Here is an 18439-nt window from a genome sequence, read left to right as displayed (position 1 = left end):
GAGTGACACATCACACTAAAGGACCGAAAGGCAACTAATTGCAGCAGTCAGTCCTAAAACTCAAACCCTCACTCTGCAAAATCAACAACAACCTGCATCAGTTCCTAGACAAAAACGTTGTTATTTATTTTGTCATATTTGAGTTAAGGTTACAAGTAAAATAATTAAATTCAGTTCATATATTCAGTTCATATCTCATTTCCATATAAGTCGCTCTGGATAAGAGCGTCTGCTAAATGACTTAAATGTAATGTAATGTAATGTTATGAGTATCGTAGCCTACCTTCTCTATAGGAGTAGGATATTCTATTTTATTCAATAATTCAGATTATTAGACATTTTCAAGAAGATAATTGTAGGTCTAGGGCTAAAAATGTATGGTTTAAACTTGAATTTAAATCACTTACACAAAATGCAAACGGGGCGCACGCACCTCTCTGATGGAGCGGGGTTGGGTTAAATGCCGGGGTGGGTCGACTTTAGTCAACAGTGGGCTTCGTTAGCCTCACTACTCAGACACTGTCTTCGAGCTATGAGTAAAACTATAATACCCAGCATTCCACTGCCGCCTGCCGGAAAAGGAAAACGCATGGATGTATGTGTTTACAATCTTTCTTAACAAGCTTAAATTCGCAGGTGCTGTTCGTCATGAAACAAGTGTAGGCGATACCGGCAAGAGAAAATAATGACACATTTATTATTTGCTACTACTCATTTAGTATGATATAACAGTATGTGTTTGTTTTGTACTTGTACAACAGGCAGGGTAGCCAAATAATCTGTCGCATCGTCAGGCCACCCACCCACCACCATATGCAGCAGTGATTTTTAAGAAGTGGGACAAGCGAACAGATGGCGCATCTAGGCTGCGCGCGACAGGGACACATACAGTGTTGAAACAGTGTTGGATATGAACAAGGCAGCTAGTAAAGGCGTGTTTTATGTAGTCTACATCTATGCCATTTCTGAGTGGATTGGATAATATTACATCGCAGGATTTACTCCGGAATCGTTGCTTGAGCCTGCCTACTCTACTTTGGCGCGGGTATTGGAAAACACGCAGTGACGGGGCCATCGCCACCAGTAGCTATAATCAGAGAGGAAGAGGCGAAGTGAAGCTATTGCTATAATCTCCTATTTGACGACTCTCTCAGTTGGTAAACAATGGTTGACAACCGTTATGCCACGGCTTTGGTTATCAGCTGTGTGCTCAGCGTGCTGGCTACGGTGTACCTGTCTGTAGCGGTTGGGACGCAGCACTGGTACCAGTACACTAGTCCCCCAGTGCGCGGCGAGGCCAACATATCCGAACTGCGGTCGCTGCATGATGAATTCATGGACGGGGAATTCGATGAGAAGACCTACAGCGACACGCTCTTCCGTCTCAACGGGACCATAGGCCTCTGGTGGCGCTGCGTTCTGGTGCCATCTCATACCCACTGGTACAAGGAGTCGGGTATGTACAACCTAATCTCCTCCCATAAACTCAGTCAACACGGATTTCCTCAAAACAATTTGTTGATCCAATCCATGGTTTTATCAGGGCATGATTTATGCTTTTTTTATTTCTCAATTTCTCCTCTGTTTCAGATCCAAAGATGGTGATGAAGTGTGTTAGCTTCACGTTAACACAGCAGTTTACCCCAAAGTACAAAGAGCCAGGGAACCACAACAGTGGAGAGGACATGCTGCGGACCTGTAAGTCTGTATTGATTTATTTAGCAAATTACAATGTGTTGATCTGTTACCTCACCCAGCTTCTGTGATATGCTATGCTATGCTCAATGCCTTATGCTATGCTATACTATGCATGCTCAATGCCTTGTGCCAGGGTTCACCAACTCCAGGCCTGGAAAACAATCGGGGTGTGCAAGCTTTTGTTCCAACACAATATGAACACAATTGATTCACCCGGTATCTCTCCAGAACCGGAGTAGGATCACGCTGTATCTCTCCAGAACCGGAGTAGGATCACGCTGCATCTCTCCAGAACCGGAGTAGGATCACGCTGTATCTCTCCAGAACCGGAGTAGGATCACGCTGTATCTCTCCAGAACCGGAGTAGGATCACGCTGTATCTCTCCAGAACCGGAGTAGGATCACGCTGTATCTCTCCAGAACCGGAGTAGGATCACGCTGTATCTCTCCAGAACCGGAGTTGGTTCACCCTGTATCTCTCCAGAACCGGAGTTGGTTCACCCTGGCTTATGGCCACATTGTGTGATTTGCATTATGCAATGCATAAATAACTTATACCTGGCGTCTGTGATATTCAATAATAGACACAGTATGATTGTATTCACTTGGATGCTCATGCTTTTTCTATCTGAATTGTGTGTGAGAGTTTTAACAGCTTGCCTATTGAGTTCTAACTTTGATCCCTATCTGTGTACAGACCTGTGGAGGTGTCAGTTCCTGCTGCCATTAATCTCCTTAGGTCTGGTGGTGCTGGCAGGCTTGATAGGGTTCTGTGCCTGCCTCTGCCACAGTCTCACCCCCACCCTGGGCATAGGAATGATCCACCTGCTGGCTGGTGAGAGATTTATTAAACATTGTATTGTCCTTATCATTCTCTTCTTAAGCAATAAGGCCCATGTGGGTGTGGTATATGGCCAATATACCACGGCTAAGGGCTGTGTCACGCCTTGGTCATTGTATTTTGTGTTTTCGTTATATATTTGGTCAGGCCAGGGTGAGACATGGGTTTATATATTATATTTTCGTTTTGGGGTTTGTAGTATTTGGGATCGCGGCTGATTAGGGGTGTTGTATAGGCTTGGCTGCCTGAGGCGGTTCTCAATCAGAGTCAGGTGATTCTCATTGTCTCTGATTGGGAACCGTATTTAGGTAGCCTGAGTTTCGCTTTGTATTTCGTGGGTGATTGTTCCTGTCTCTGTGTAGTTTCACCAGATAGGCTGTAATTAGGTTTCACGTTCCGTTTGTTGTTTTGTATTTTGTATAGTTATTTCATGTGTCACTTTTTCTATTAAAGTCATGAGTAACCACTACGCTGTATTTCGGTCCGACTCTCTTTCTACAAACGAAGAACGACGTTACAGGCTGTTCTTAGATACGATGCAACGCGGAGCCTTTGCCGTGGTATATTGGCCGTATACGACAAACCCAGGGGTGCGTTATTGCTATTAGAAAGTGGTTACCAATGTAATTAGAGCAGTACAAATACATGTTTCGTCATACCTGTGGTATACGGTCTGATATACCACAGCTGTCAGCCAATCAGCATTCAGGGCTTGGACCACCCAGTTTATAATAAGTTCATTGTTTCCAGAAGGGCATTTCAGTGCTAGGCACCATGGCTATTGACATGAGTCCATGGCTATTGACATGAGTCCAGCTTTTCCCAAACTCGGTCCTGGGGACCACATTGTTGTGCACGTTTTGGTTTTTACCTTTGCACTGCACAGATGATTCATATAACTGACTGTTCATCATCTATTTCTAACAGAAATGTGTTTCCTGTGGCACTAATTCCAAAAAGTTTTGGGACACTGTAAAGTCCATGGAGAATAAGAGCACCTCCTCCCAGCTGCCGACTGCACTGAGGACAGGAAACACTGTCACCACTGATAAATCTACGATTATCAATCATTTCAATAAGCATTTTTTCTACGGCTGGCCATGCTTTCCACCTGACTACACATACCCCAGCCAGCATCTCAGCACTCCCTGCAGTAACTTGCCCAAGCCCCCCCCCCCCCCTTCTCCTTCACCCAAATCCAGACAGCTGATGAGCTGCAAAATCTGGATCACTACAAATCAGCTGGGCTAGACTTTCTGGACCCTCTCTTTCTAAAATGATCTGCCGAAATTGTTGCAACCCCTATTACTAGCCTATTCAACTTCTCTTTCTGAGATCCCCAAAGACTGGAAAGCTGCTCCCTCTTCAAAGGCGGAGACACTCTAGATCCAAACTGCTACAGACCTATATCCATCCTGCCCTGCCTTTCTAAAGTCTTCGAAAGCCAAGTCACCGACCATTTCGAATCCCACCGTACCTTCTACACTATGCAATCTGGTTTCCAAGCTGGTCATGGGTGCACCTCAGCCACGCTCAAGGTCCTAAACAATATCATAACCGCCATCAATAAAAGACAGTACTGTGCAGCCGTCTTCATCGATCTGGCCAAAGCTTTCCACTCTATCAATCACTGCATTCTTATCGGCAGACTCAATAGCCTTGGCTTCTCAAATGACTGCCTCGCCCGGTTCACCAACTACCTCTCAGATAGAGTTCAGTGTGTCAAATCAGAGGGCCTGTTGTTCGGACCTCTGGCAGTGTCTATGGGGGTGCCACAGGGTTAAATACTCGGGCCGACTCTTTTCTCTGTATATTTCAATGATGTCGCTCTTGCTGCTGGTGATTCTCTGATCCACCTTTACGCAGACGACACCATTCTGTATACTTCTGGCCCTTCTTTGGACACTGTGTTAACTAACCTCAAAACGAGCTTCAACGCCAAACAACACTACTTCCGTTTCCTCCAACTGCTTTTAAATGCAAGTAAAACTTAGTGCATGCTCTTCAACCGATTGCTGCCTGCACCCTCCCGCCCGACTAGCATCACTACTCTGGAAGGTTCTGACCTAGAATATGTGGACAACTACAAATACCTAGGTGTCTGGTAAGACTCTAAATGCTCCTTCCAGACTCACATCAAGCATCTCCAATCCAAAATTAAATCTAGAATCGGTTTCCTATTTTGCAACAAATCCTCCTTCACTCATACTGCCAAACTTACCCTAGTAAAACTGACTATCCTACCGATCCTTGACATCAGCGATGTCATTTACAAAATAGAACACTCTACCAAGCAAACTGGATGTAGTCTATCACAGTGCCATCTATTTTGTCACTAAAGCCCCATATACTTCCCACTACTGCGATCTGTATGCGCTCATTGGCTGGCCCTCACTACATATTCGTCGCCAAACCCACTGGCTCCAGGTCATCTATAAGTCTTTGCTAGGTAAAGCCCCGCCTTGTCTCAGCTCACTGGTCACAATAGCAACACCCACCTGTAGCACGTGCTCCAGCAGTTATATTTCACTGGTCACCCCCAAAGCCAACTCTTCTTTTGGCCGCCTTTCCTTCCAGTTCTCTGCTGCCAATGGAACGAATAGCAAAAATCACTGAAGCTGGAGTCCTATATCTCCCTCTCTAACTTTAAGCATCAGCTGTCTGAGCATCTTACCGATCACTGAACCTGTACACAGCCAATCTGTAAATAGCACACCCAACTACCTCATCCCCATATTATTATTTACCCTTTTGCTATTTTGCACCCCAGTATATCTGCTTGCACATCATCATCTGCACATCAATCACCCCAGTGTTAATGCTAAGTTGTAATTATTTCACCTCGATGGCCTACCTCCCTAATCTTCTAAATTTGCAAACACTGTACATATATTTTTCTGTAGTGTTATTGACTGTATGTTTGTTTATGTGTAACTCTTTGTTGTTTTTGTGCTGCTTTGCTTTATCTTGGCCAGGTCGCAGTTGTAAATGAGAACTTGTTCTCAACTGGTTTAACCTGGTTAAATAAAAGTGTGGGAAAAACAACATGCAGCTATCCTTGAGATCATGTTTTAAGACTCACCATTGATACTGCAATAGTTGAAGGAAAAAGTCATCCTTGATTTCTTTTAGAAATATACAACAATTGCATATACCTGAAGGAAAAAGTCATCCTTGATTTCTTTTAGAAATATACAACAATTGCATATACCTGACCCCCTCTCCCTCTCTTTCTCCTGCTCTCCCTGAAGGGCTGTGTACTCTAGCCACAGTGTGCTGTTACCTGGCAGGGATGGATCTCCTCCACAGGGTCTCTGTGTTGCCAGACAAGGTGGACGGCTCCCTGGGCTGGTCGCTCTACCTGGCCCTCATCTCGTCCCCACTGCACATGATGGCTGCCGCTCTCCTGGTGTGGGCGGCACGCAGCCACAGTCAGAACTACTACCGCATGACTGCCTACAGGGTAGCATAGAGACCAGGCCTACTGGTGCCTGACTATCTGTTTTTATATAGGCACATTTCCAAATCAAAACCATAATTCCAACCACATGATACTTGTTGATCTTGAAATAACTGAATAAGAATATAGAAAATGCTAATCTTTTCCCTCTGATAGGCTACTGGGATTTTCACCCTGTTGCTTTTCACACAGTTGCTTATCCAATCATTTCAGATCTATTAAAGTGCCTAGTGTTAGGGTGAGGGAGTTGAAATTGGGAAACAGTGTGACCCAGAACAAAATGTACCATTGGTTAGACCAACAAGCATATAATTGTTTATAATAGACTTTCCAAACCGTAACCAACCACAGTCAGATATGCTTCCATTCGAATTTCATATGTACTAGCAAGAAATATTATTGGCCCATGTTTGGAAAATCAAACCGTTCTGAAAGAAATATGTTTATGGTGATTCAAGTTTAGTCCAAACATTTGATTACAGTACCAGTCAAAAATTTGGTCACACCGACTCATTCCAGGGTTTTCTTATTCTACATTGTAGAAAAATAATGAAGACATCAAAACTATCAATTAACACATGGAATCATGTAGTAACCAAAATAGTGTTAAAACAAATCAAAATATATTTTCAATTTTAGATTCTCAAAAATAGCCACCCTTTGCCTTGATGACACCTTTGCACACTCTTGGCATTCTCTCAACCAGCTTCACCTGGAATGCTTTTTAAACAGTCTTGAAGGAGTTCCCGCATATGCTGAGCACTTGTTGGGTGCTTTTCCTTCACTCTGCGGTCCAACTCATCCCAAACCATCACAATTGGTTTGAGGTCAGGTGATTGTGGAGGTCAGGTCATCTGACGCAGCACTCCATCACACTCCTTCTTGGTCAAATAGCCCTTACACAGCCTGGAGGTTGTGTTGGGTCAATGTCCTGTTGAAAAACTAATCAGAGTCCTACTAAGCTCAAACCAGATGGGATGGCGTATCGCTTCATAATGCTGTGGTAGCCATGCTGGTTAAGTGTGCCTTGAATTCTAAATTAATCACAGTGTCACCAGCAAAGCACCACCACACCACCTCCTCCATGCTTCACAGTGGGAACCACACATGCGGAGATCATCCGTTGACCTACTCTGCGTCTCACAAAGACATGGCGCTTGGAACCAAAAACATTTGTACTCATCAGACCAAAGGACAGATTTCCCACCGGTCTAATGTCCATTGCTCGTGTTTCTTGGCCCAAGCAAGTCTCTTCTTATTATTGGTGTCCTTTAGTAGTGGTTTCTTTGCAGCAATTCAACCATGAAAGCTTGATCCACATGGTCTCCTCTGAACAGTTGATGTGTAGATGTATCTGTTACTTGAACTCTGTAAAGCATTTATTTGGGCTGCAATTTCTGAGGCTGGTACCTCTAATGAACTTATCCTCCACAGCAGAGGTAACTCTGGGTCTTCCTTTCCTGTGGTGGTCCTCATGAGAGCCAGGTTCATCATAGTGCTTGATGGTTTTTGGTTTTCGGATTTACTGACCCTCATATCTTAAAGTAATGATGGACTGTCAAAAATCAAACCACATTTCTTTATATAGCCCTTTGTACATCAGCTGATATCTCAAAGTGCTGTATAGAAACCCAGCCTAAAACCCCAAACAGCAAGCAATGCAGGTGTAGAAGCACGGTGGCTAGGAAAAACTCCCTAGAAAGGCCAAAACCTAGGAAGAAACCTAGAGAGGAACCAGGCTATGTGGGGTGGCCAGTCCTCTTCTGGCTGTGCCGTGTGGAGATTATAACAGAACATGTCCAAGATGTTCAAATGTTCATAAATGACCAGCATGGTCCAATAATAATAAGGCAGAACAGTTGAACTGGAGCAGCAGCACGGCCAGGTGGACTGAGGACAGCAAGGAGTCATCATGTCAGGTAGTCCTGAGGCATGGTTCTAGGGCTCAGGTCCTCCGAGAGAGAGAAAGAAAGAGAGAATTAGAGAGAGCACACTTAAATTCACACAGGACACCGAATAGGACAGGAGAAGTACTCCAGATAAAACAAACTGACCCTAGCCCCCCGACACATAAACTACTGCAGCATAAATACTGGAGGCTGAGACAGGAGGGTTCAGGAGACACTGTGGCCCCATCCGAGGACAACCCCGGACAGGGCCAAACAGGAAGGATATAACCCCACCCACTTTGCCAAAGCATAGCCTCCACACCACTAGAGGGATATCTTCAACCACCAACTTACCAACTTTTCTCTTTGCTTTTTTTGAGCTGTTCTTTCCATAATATGGACTTGATCTTTTACCACATAGGGCTGTCTTCTGTATACCACCCCTACCTTGTCACAACTGATTGGCTCAACACATTAATAAGAACATAAATTCCTCAAATAAACTTTTTAAGGCACACCTGTTAATTGAAATTCATTCCAGGTGACTACCTCATGATGCTGGTTGAGAGAACGCCAAGAGTGTGCAAAGCTGTCATCAAGGCAAAGGGTAGCTGTTTTGAAGAATATCAAATATGTTTTATATACACTTTTTTGGTTACTACATGATTCCATATATGTTATTTCATAGTGTTTCTTTACAATGTAGAAAAATAGTAAAAAAATAAATAAAAACCCTTCAATGAGTAGGTGTGTCCAAACTTTTGACTGGTACTGTATATCAAATTGTATTTTGACCTTAGAAGAACCTGGACATAGCCAGGACAAATGGAAAAATATTTCCTTTTGAGTGACAATCTATAGAAAGTTACATATTGTTTGTAGTGGTTGTGTTTGGATATTTTGTACGTAATTTGTTGATTTTTAAGAGATTTGTTTTTAGTCTTTTTATCAGGAGTATTATTTTGATTGATTTGTAAGATTCTGCAGAACTTCGTAGGAATGTATTACCCCCAGACTACAGCTAGGTTAATAGTGGACAATGTCACTTTGTTCTGGTTTGTACACATGACGTTACATTCCGTTGTCACTATTGACTAGCTGTGGTTACATTGATTTATGTTGCATTTTACATAGTGTTACTTTTTTTGTTATTTATGTTTTTTTGGTTTTACTTAATTTATTCATTTTTACATCACCTACAAATGCCACTTCTATGGCATGGGCTTGTATGAATAATCTCAAAGAAATGCGAAGATTAAACTGTGAACTGTTAATACTAATTTATTATGTCAAGAATGTATTTAATGTGGTCGTATGAAAAACGTTAATGATCCTTTTTCTTCGAATACTAGTTATTTTTGGATCCTATTTTTAAATGCTTTGCAACGAATGCATTATTCCTAGGCCTGGGTATTTAATCTGTATTTAGTCTACAATGTACAATTAACTGTTCGCAAGTGAAGATTAATGTCTGACAAATACCCTGATCAACCCTTGACCGTCAAGAAGAATAGAGTAGTTGGAAACATGTTAATTTAAATTGTGTATCCATAAGGTCTGCATGTATTCATATACATGATATGACAGCAGTCAATGTTTCATGAAAACATATGTGTTATGAAAGGTAAGATTTATGAAAGAATGTGGACTTAAAGTAGCCGATGAGTCAAGCTTTTTCAAAATGATGTCGATTCTTTTTATTTTATTTTTCTCAATATTTAAAACAAATGGTTCTAACCATATTTTCTGCCTCAAATGTAGTTCATATGGCAAATTATATGGTATGTATGAGCTTCAGTAAATCTATTGTGAATGTATTTTATCTCCCAAGAGATATCCTGGAGTAGCGAGCAAGTGTGGAAAATGTTGAATTGTGAGCTGATGATGTCATACTAAGTTAGTGTGTGTGCGTGTGTATTGAAGCGTTTTATCAGCAAATGCTGTCGTTTCAGTAAAGGATTTTATTTTTTACACTTTTGAAGTTCATAACATTTGAACAATGTGTCTCAATGTGTCTCACAATGTGTCTCACTTGACAACCTTATTCCTGAGGTGTGTTGAATCTACTGTTCATATCAAGAACTTGAAATTAGCTCTGATTTGTATTGTCCATTTAGTTAGTCACTCTCCTCTCCATATTCCATTAGCTTCTGATAGCCTTCGTCCATCTCCTCTTTCTCCTCAATTTCTTCCTCTTTCTTTCTGGCACACTTTTCCACTTTCCCTGTTCTATTTCACTCTCCAACCAGATGGACGGTATCCCCACACTTCTCTGTCTTGCCAGGGAGAGAGCTATGCCCTTCTCATAGTACGCACATTCATTAAAGAAGAATGGATAGAGAGGCTCAGTCCCTTGGTACTTTCGTGTCTCTCCAGAGGAAATCTGGAACAAAAGGTCAAGTTAAACAATTTAAAGGCAATGCTACCGAATTCTAATTATGTGTTTATTATGTATGTAAACTTCTGACCCACTGGGAATGTCATGAAAAAAAATAAAAATGAAATAAAAACTGAAATAAATCTTTCTCTCTACTATTATTCTGACATTTCGGGTTCTTAAAATAAAGTGGGGATCCTAACTGACCTAAAACAATTAATTTTTACTAGGATTAAATGTCAGGAATTGTGAAAAACTGGGTTTAAATGCATTTGGCTAAGGTGTATGTAAACTTCAGACTTCAACTATAGCTCCAACAGTGAAGTAATACCTAACAATACAAGACGATACACACAAATCCTCCTAAGAAATACCAGAACGAGCTATCACAACATCGACATACAAGGAGATGCCACCAGACCACTAAGGCTGTTTGACCACCATGGCAGTAAAGAAGGCCACCTCCTTATTTACTCACCAAAGCCGTCCTTGCCTACAGACGAGAGAGAGAGCGAGAGACAGAGAGAGAGAGAGAGGGGGAGAGAGACAGAGAGAGCTAGAGAGACAAAGAGAGAGAGAGAGAGGGGGAGAGAGACAGAGAGAGAGCGAGAGACAGAGAGAGCTAGAGAGAGAGAGAGAGACAGAGAGAGAGAGAGACAGAGAGAGAGAGACAGAGAGAGAGAGGGGGAGAGAGACAGAGAGAGAGAGAGAGCTAGAGAGAGACAGAGAGAGAGAGACAGAGAGAGAGAATATTCTTCCTTGAGGGTCGAAGTGAATGACCCTCCCAGGTATGTAAGACATCTTTTTTTCCCTCTGTGAAAAAACAACAACGTGTCAATCCTGACAGAAATCACCTCAGCATTACAATGTGGGTGAGATCATAGGAATCTCAGATCTTATTTCTACTGTGATTGTGTGTATCAACAAAATATATCCGGTTCAATGCACAATGAAGGCTACTATCCAAATTGTTGGAGACAGAGTTAAGGGCCAACCTCATGTTCTACCCTACTGAGTTAAAATATCAAAGGTTGTACTATCCCTCGTCACCTTTCCTTTATCCATATTTTAGAATAGGATATAACTATCCCCTCTTTTCAATCAGTGCATATCTACTCCAATGAGAAAATGCATTACAAACGATTTGACTCCATCTCTTCTTTGAGTATCTGTTGAGGATCATTTGCTCTGATACCCTACAGGTATCTGTAGATGTGAAGAAAGATCCAATCGCAGTCCGAGTAGGCGATGAGGCACAGGCCCATGTTAGCGGTAGTGTTGTGGAGGTCAAACACCAGGTCCATTGACTCTGGACTGCCTTTAAATCAAATCAAATCAAATTGTATTTGTCACATACACATGGTTAGCAGATGTTAATGCGAGTGTAGCGAAATGCTTGTGCTTCTAGTTCCGACAATGCAGTAATAACCAACAAGTAATCTAACTAACAATTCCAAAACTACTGTCTTATACACACTGTAAGGGGATAAAGAATATGTACATAAAGATATATGAATGAGTGATGGTACAGAGCAGCATATGCAAGATACAGTAGATGGAATCGAGTACAGTATATACATATGAGATGAGTATGTAAACAAAGTGGCATAGTTAAAGTGGCTAGTGATACATGTATTACATAAGGATGCAGTAGATGATATAGAGTACAGTATATACGTATGCATATGAGATGACTTTAGGATTTAGCAAGGAGTTCAGCTCCTGGGACCTCATAGGGGATTTTGTCTGTCACAGGGCCACTAAGAGGGAGAGAAGCAGGATGAATCAGGGCCTAGCCTTTTGGGGCCCCAATGCAAAATGTGGTTGGCGGGCCCCCCACCTCGCAGCAAAACATAATTTTCAATGTTGATATCATTCCATTGACTCCATTCCAGCCATTATTATGAGCTGTCCTCCCCTCAGCAGCCTCCACTGGTGTAGTTATATGAGGTATCTAGCTATAATTTACACCTGATCAATCAAATCAATAGGTGTAAGCAATTATGGTAATTACAATTGCCCTTAACTAGTTAACTAGGTGTCTTCGCTAGACAGACTGAGTCGGAGGGGGACCAGCTATACCATTTTAAAGTGTTGAAAAGTACATATCTCCCATTTATAACACTGCCCTAATCCATCCAATTTTCTCCCAGTAAAGTGTAACCTGTGTGTTTGCTTGTTTACGTCTCTGTTTCCTACCCTGTTCTCCAGGACCTAGGGGTTCTGTCCAAAACCCAGACGTGGATCCACCTGCTGTCCTCCATTACCTGTTCTCCATAACCTAGGGGTTCTGTCCAACACCCAGACGTGGATCCACCTGATGTCCTCAATTACCAACCACCCCCCCCATTTTCATTACATCATCTACAGCTGCTGTTATTGTCATGTTGTCATTTTCTGTTCTAAGAACGTTTTCTTGATCTATCATACTGGGCACATGATATGTGAGATTAACTAAAACACTAGCACTGCAAACACTCAAAACAAAGCGGTGCCTGGACTTTGCAGTCTCCCTCTTCAACTGTGTGGGAGGTAGCCTAGTGGTTAGAGCATTGGATTAGTAACCGAAAGGTTGCAAGATTAAATCCCCAAGCTGATAAGGTAAAACAAATCTGTCTTTTTGCCCCTGAACAAGGCATTTAATTCACTGTTTCTGGGCTGTCATTGAAAATAAGAATTTGTTCTTAACTGACTTGCCAAGTTAAATAAAAAACTGCCCATTCTGAGACTGGCTGCCTGTTGAGAGCAAGTGCCAAGCAGAATCATCACTCACCCACCTCCACTATATTCCACACACCAGAATTAGTATTTTAGTCTATGATTGCCATGTGAATGTGAGTGATGAGAATAAATTAATGACATAACACTACCAAACAATATCAAAGTTTATGCACGAAAATGTGCCTTGTTTGAATAGCGATGATGAAAATAACGTAATTTAAGCTGTAATGATCTCCAAAATTCTTATCATTCGGTCATCACACCGTTAATATAGCAACAGACGCTAATAGGAGGCTAATGCCAGGGTAGTGGGTTCGATCCCCGTGACCACCCATACGTAGAATGTATGCACACATGACTGTAAGTCGCTTTGGATAAAAGCGTCTGCTAAATGGCATATTATTATATTATATTATAGTTTATTGAATCACATTGTGACTCAGAGGGGGACACTTTTTGGCCAGGGGATATTATTTGGCATGACTGGCCCTCTGGAGGTCAGGGCCTTTGTAATTTTCGGTCATGATTACTACAAGTTTAGATTGCTGGCAAGACTAACTACCAATCTAAAATTTTGAAGATGACTAATTGAGTGACTGACATAAGCAAGTGAAAAACTGCTGAGGCACAACCAATTTTTGAAATTGCACCTAGTGTATTCAGACCTGAGGGTCAGAGTCGTCAGACCTGACAGTCAGGGTCATCAAGGGTCAGGGTCGTCAGACCTGAGGGTCAGGGTCATCAAGGGTCAGGGTCGTCAAGGATCAGGGTCGTCAGACCTGAGGGTCAGGGTCATCAAGGGTCAGGGTCGTCAGACCTGAGGGTCAGGGTCATCAAGGGTCAGGGTCGTCAAGGGTTAGGGTCGTCAAGGGTCAGGGTTGTCAGACCTGAGGTGTGTGCTGGTGAAACAGAGGTTCAGATCTGTCTCCATGTATCTCTGACATTGCTGAACGGAGCACGGGTTGTACATCACGGTCACCACAGACACATGATCGTCCTCCTCAACCTTCGTCTTCCTCTTCGGCCGCTGTCTCACCAGGTACACTCCTGACAGCTCGTTTGCAAGGCTACCACCACACAATGCAACGCGGGACACAGTCAGCAACGACAACTTCCTTCCTTCCGTCTAAAGCAGGGGTGTCAAACATACGGCCCGCGGGCCGGAACCGGCCCCCAAGGAGGTTCGATCAGGCCCGCAGGATAATTTGAAAGTGGAAAAAATGCATAAAAGACATGGAATTAATATTTTTAATTCGCTGCAATTCATGGATTATCCGCTAAGGGGCGCACTCTTTCCATCAGAGTAGAAGACAAGCCGCATCACTGAGACAGACTGAAAACAGCAGACGGTATCAATGCGCCATCTGCTGCTTGTTACGACGTTGTTAATACCTTGGTCTCTACCTCTCCGCTACACCCTCATTAGCCAAAATGTCGTTATCCAAACGGAGAAAAGTAGATAAGGAGTGTAGAATTTTCAAAGAAAAATGGACCACGTCCTATTTATTTACAGAGATGCACGGAAAACCTTTGTGCTTGGTGTGTTTGCAACAAGTTTCGGTATTGAAGGAATATAATATTCGACGCCACTACGAGACTCATCACAGCGAAAAATATGACGGCTTGCAAGGACAACTGAGAAGAGATAAGATTAACGAATTGCTGGCGGGTCTGAGGAAACAGCAGTCAACTTTCATCCAGAGCCGAGAAGTCAGTGAAGCAGCGGTAAAAGCCAGCTACCTAATTGCTAGCGAAATAGCATTAGCATCGAAGCCGTATTCCGACGGTGACTTTGTTAAACGATGCATGATGAAGGCGGCTGAACTTGTATGTCCCGAGAAGCGACAAGCTTTTGCCAATATTAGCCTGACGAGGAATACTATAGCAGAGAGGATTTCGGAACTATCGGCAGATTTAGACAGTCAATTGAAACAGAGAGTCAAGTCATTTATTGCATTTTCCGTGGCAATTGACGAGAGCACTGACATCACAGACGTGGCCCAACTATTTATTCGAGGAGTTGATGAGACATTGACTGTTACTGAAGAGTTTCTTGAGTTGGTGCCAATGATGGACACCACAACAGCCGAGGACATTTTCGGCTCTGTCGTTGCTGCATTGGAAAGAGTTGGAGTGGACTGGTCCCGCGCTGTCAGCCTGGCTACAGACGGCGCGCCATCCATGGTCGGAAAGAAAGCAGGTGTCGCGACAAAGTTCAAAGACAAAGTACAAGCCCTTAATGGAGGAGATCGTTTCTGGACATTTCACTGTATTTTGCACCAGGAGGCATTGTGTTGCAAGTCGCTGAAAATGGACCACGTCATGGAGGTGGTTGTTCGCACTGTAAATTTCATCCGGTCCAGAGGTCTGAACCATCATCAGTTTGACAAACTTCTCAGCGACAGCAACATTACCCACAGCCTGCCATACCACACTGAAGTGAGATGGTTAAGCCGAGGCGCTGTGCTGAGGCATTTCTTTGATCTACGAGAGGAAATCGGACAGTTCATGGAGAAAAAAGGAAAACCGGTGTTGGAATTACAATCTCAGGAATGGCTACGGGACCTTGCATTCTTGGTTGATATTACTGGCTCACAAACAAGCACTTAAATGACATTCTGAAAGTGACAGCTAGTCAGGACATGACACCTGGTGTTGATGCACTTCTACAGGCCAAAAGATGCCAAGTTTCAGGTACAAATACAAGTCCAGACTAGACTAACACCTTTAAAATGCTGCCTTAGATACTGTTTGCATTGAAAGAATACAGCTCTGTGAATATGAATCCTTACTGTGGTGATTTAAAAAATGTGCACTTTAATGTTAGTCAGCAGCTTCAAAACAAAAGTTGTGTGATGGAATTCTACTGTTCATACAACTTCATACATTTTCAATATGTATTGTATGTGTATGTATGTTTCATGTATGAAGTTTACAGATTTACAGGACAGGCGAACACTTTCTTCATTACACATTTAAAATCACTCTCCTTAGTTTGTAAGGTGTACGCAGGGATTACATTTAGATTTTATATGCGTATGTGTAAGTGGTTTAAAAATTCCTTTCTTTAAAAGTCTCATTTAATCTTAAAGTGCATTACTATATTTTTCAGTTCCAATTAAAGTTTTGTGCCTTTGTACAATCAGTGGGATCAGTTGCAATGCATATTTGTGAATGATAAAAGTAAATTGCACATTTGTCTAAGGAAATATGAGGTGTTTCATGAAATGTTTTGTAAAAGGATAGTTCATTAAATTTCAATATTTTCCTAATGTTCTTGTGCTTCTTTACACCAAAACAAAGGAAAGACATGATATTTTGGTTATTTATAGCAGAGTATGGTATAATTTTAATGGTCCGGCCCACTTGACATCTCCCTAGGCCGTATGTGGCCCACGATGCGAAATGAGTTTGACACCCCTGGTCTAAAGGATGGCAGAATTACATTATAACAAAATACTTAAAATATCATTTTAACAGCATCAACCACACTTAGAAATGTCACCTGTACTATCAGTATCCTGTTTCTTGATACTGTAGCTCACTAGCTTGGTGTTACAGTTCCACACTAGTGCAAATATATTCGGCTGCCTTGTACCCACACCTCACAGTGAATTCTAGTTCTGTCATTCCCGCCTGTTAGTTGTTCTCCAGTGGGAGGTATCAAAGACAACAGCTTGGTGACGTAGCAGGTAAACAATACCAACAAACACGGCAGAAATCCATAAGAAATCATGGGTTCAAATTCTCACCTTGGCTTCCTTTCCTGTCCTGCGGCAAGGTGTTGGGCCAACTACTCTCACCGTGAATGTTTAACCTTTGAACTTTCCCTATAATTAAATCCCCAAACACACTCTCACTGAATGGTTTGAAATTAAGTGAATGTCTGGAAGGGCTGAATCTTGATTGAGATTTACAGATATTGAAACCTTACATAATACGTAAACTGGTGTGTAGATCCGTCCTTCACAAAGATACATTTAACATTAAATCCTTTTTTAAAGGATTTCACACTTCTTACCCTTGCTGTTATTTTTCCCGTCCCTCTCGCCTGTGGTTCACCACTCCCACCCTCTCTCTGGCTGTCATGCAGTTTCACTGATTCAGCACTTATCCCTCCCTCTCTCACTCTCACTATCAATGGTAATGTACAGACTGCGCCGGCCTGTATTATGTTGTGAAATAAATTCATTAAAAATTCTACTATGTGATTTACTGGATTTTTTTCCCTCATTTTGTCTGTCATAGTTGAAGTGTACCTATGATGAAAATTACAGGCCTCTCTCATCTTTTTAAGTGGGAGAACTTGCACAATTGGTGGCTGACTAAATACTTTTTGCCCCATTGTATATTCTCACCCATCTACACACAATACCCCATAATGACACAGTGAAAACATGTTATTTAATTTTTGGGGCAAATTTAGAGAAATTTGAATATAGAAATAACTAATTTAGATAAGCATTCTCACCCCTGAATCCATACATGTTAGAATCACCTTTGTCCAGCATTGAATCTTTCTGGGTAAGTCTCTTAAAGCTTTGCACACCTGGATTGTACAATATTTGCACATTATTCTTTAAAAAATTCTAGATTGACATTTTCAAGTCTTGCCATAGATTGTCAAGACGGTTTAAACAGTGAGGTACCATCACCAAATTGACATTCTGAAATCAACCCCAATGAGCGGAACCAGAATATGTCACGTTCTGACCTTGTGTGTCTGGTTTGTCTATTTCTATGTTTGGCCTGATATGGTTCTCAATCAGAGGCAGGTGTTAGTCATTGTCTCTGATTGGGAATAGTTATTGTGTGTTTTCCTTGTTTTAGTGTTGGTCAGGACGTGAGCTGGGTGGGCATTCCATGTTGTATGTCTAGTTTGTCTTTTTCTTTGTTTGGCCTGATATGGTTCTCATTCAGAGGCAGGTGTTAGTCATTGTCTCTGATTGGGAACCATATTTAGGTAGCCTGTTTTTTGTGTGGTTGTTTCGTGTCTTGTGTTCTCTGCACCAGATAGGACTATTTTGGGTTTTGGCCACGTTTATTGTTTTGTTGTGTGTTCATGTTGAGTTGCTGTCATGAAATAACCATGGACACTTACCACGCTGCGCTTTGGTCCTCTCCTTCCCAAGAAGAAAGCCGTTACAGAATCACTGCCTGGCCATCCCGATGTCATCGGGCCAGTCAATTTTGCATTTCAGGGGTAATTTTGAGCATGGCAAATTTGTGATGGTAAATGCCCATTGAAACATATTGCAAATGCACAGTGCATTTGCAATATGATTCATTAGTGAAAAAACATCACCAATTATGAAGTTAATCTGCTGAGTGGTGGTTTTGTGGGGATTGAACCCAGGTCTACCTACATGAAACAAACACTCTCTTACGCTGAGTTACATCCTCTTAGATTGCAAGTAGTTGCATTTGGGAATAGACAAAAAGTGAGCCGAGGA

General features: G+C 42.1%; 1 protein-coding gene and 1 pseudogene across 1 annotated transcript; one reads left to right on the top strand and one right to left on the bottom strand.

Annotated features, from left to right (window-relative positions):
• The first annotated feature begins 526 nt into the window (after positions 1–526).
• On the top strand, positions 527–6601 carry LOC124014352 (claudin domain-containing protein 1-like). The gene is made up of 4 exons (XM_046329233.1): positions 527–1456; positions 1591–1698; positions 2396–2533; positions 5791–6601. Exons 1-4 carry the CDS (start codon positions 1165–1167, stop codon positions 6009–6011), a joined length of 759 nt encoding a protein of 252 aa, XP_046185189.1. The 5' UTR covers positions 527–1164; the 3' UTR covers positions 6012–6601.
• A 4860-nt stretch (positions 6602–11461) lies between these two features.
• LOC124013873 overlaps positions 11462–18439 on the bottom strand; it is a 14703-nt pseudogene continuing 7725 nt past the window's right edge.

Source organism: Oncorhynchus gorbuscha, linkage group LG25 (genome assembly GCF_021184085.1).
Source record: "Oncorhynchus gorbuscha isolate QuinsamMale2020 ecotype Even-year linkage group LG25, OgorEven_v1.0, whole genome shotgun sequence".
NCBI lineage: Eukaryota > Metazoa > Chordata > Actinopteri > Salmoniformes > Salmonidae > Oncorhynchus > Oncorhynchus gorbuscha.
Note: the sequence above shows the minus strand (reverse complement) of the source record. Positions and strands in the feature narration are given on the sequence as shown.

Coding starts and splice junctions, on each gene's coding strand:
- LOC124014352 (XM_046329233.1), top strand. CDS start 1,165: ATGGTTGACAACCGTTATGCCACGGCTTTGGTTATCAGCTGTGTGCTC. Junction 1,699..2,395: donor AGAGGACATGCTGCGGACCT/GTAAGTCTGTAT, acceptor ATCTGTGTACAG/ACCTGTGGAGGTGTCAGTTC. Junction 2,534..5,790: donor AATGATCCACCTGCTGGCTG/GTGAGAGATTTA, acceptor CTCTCCCTGAAG/GGCTGTGTACTCTAGCCACA.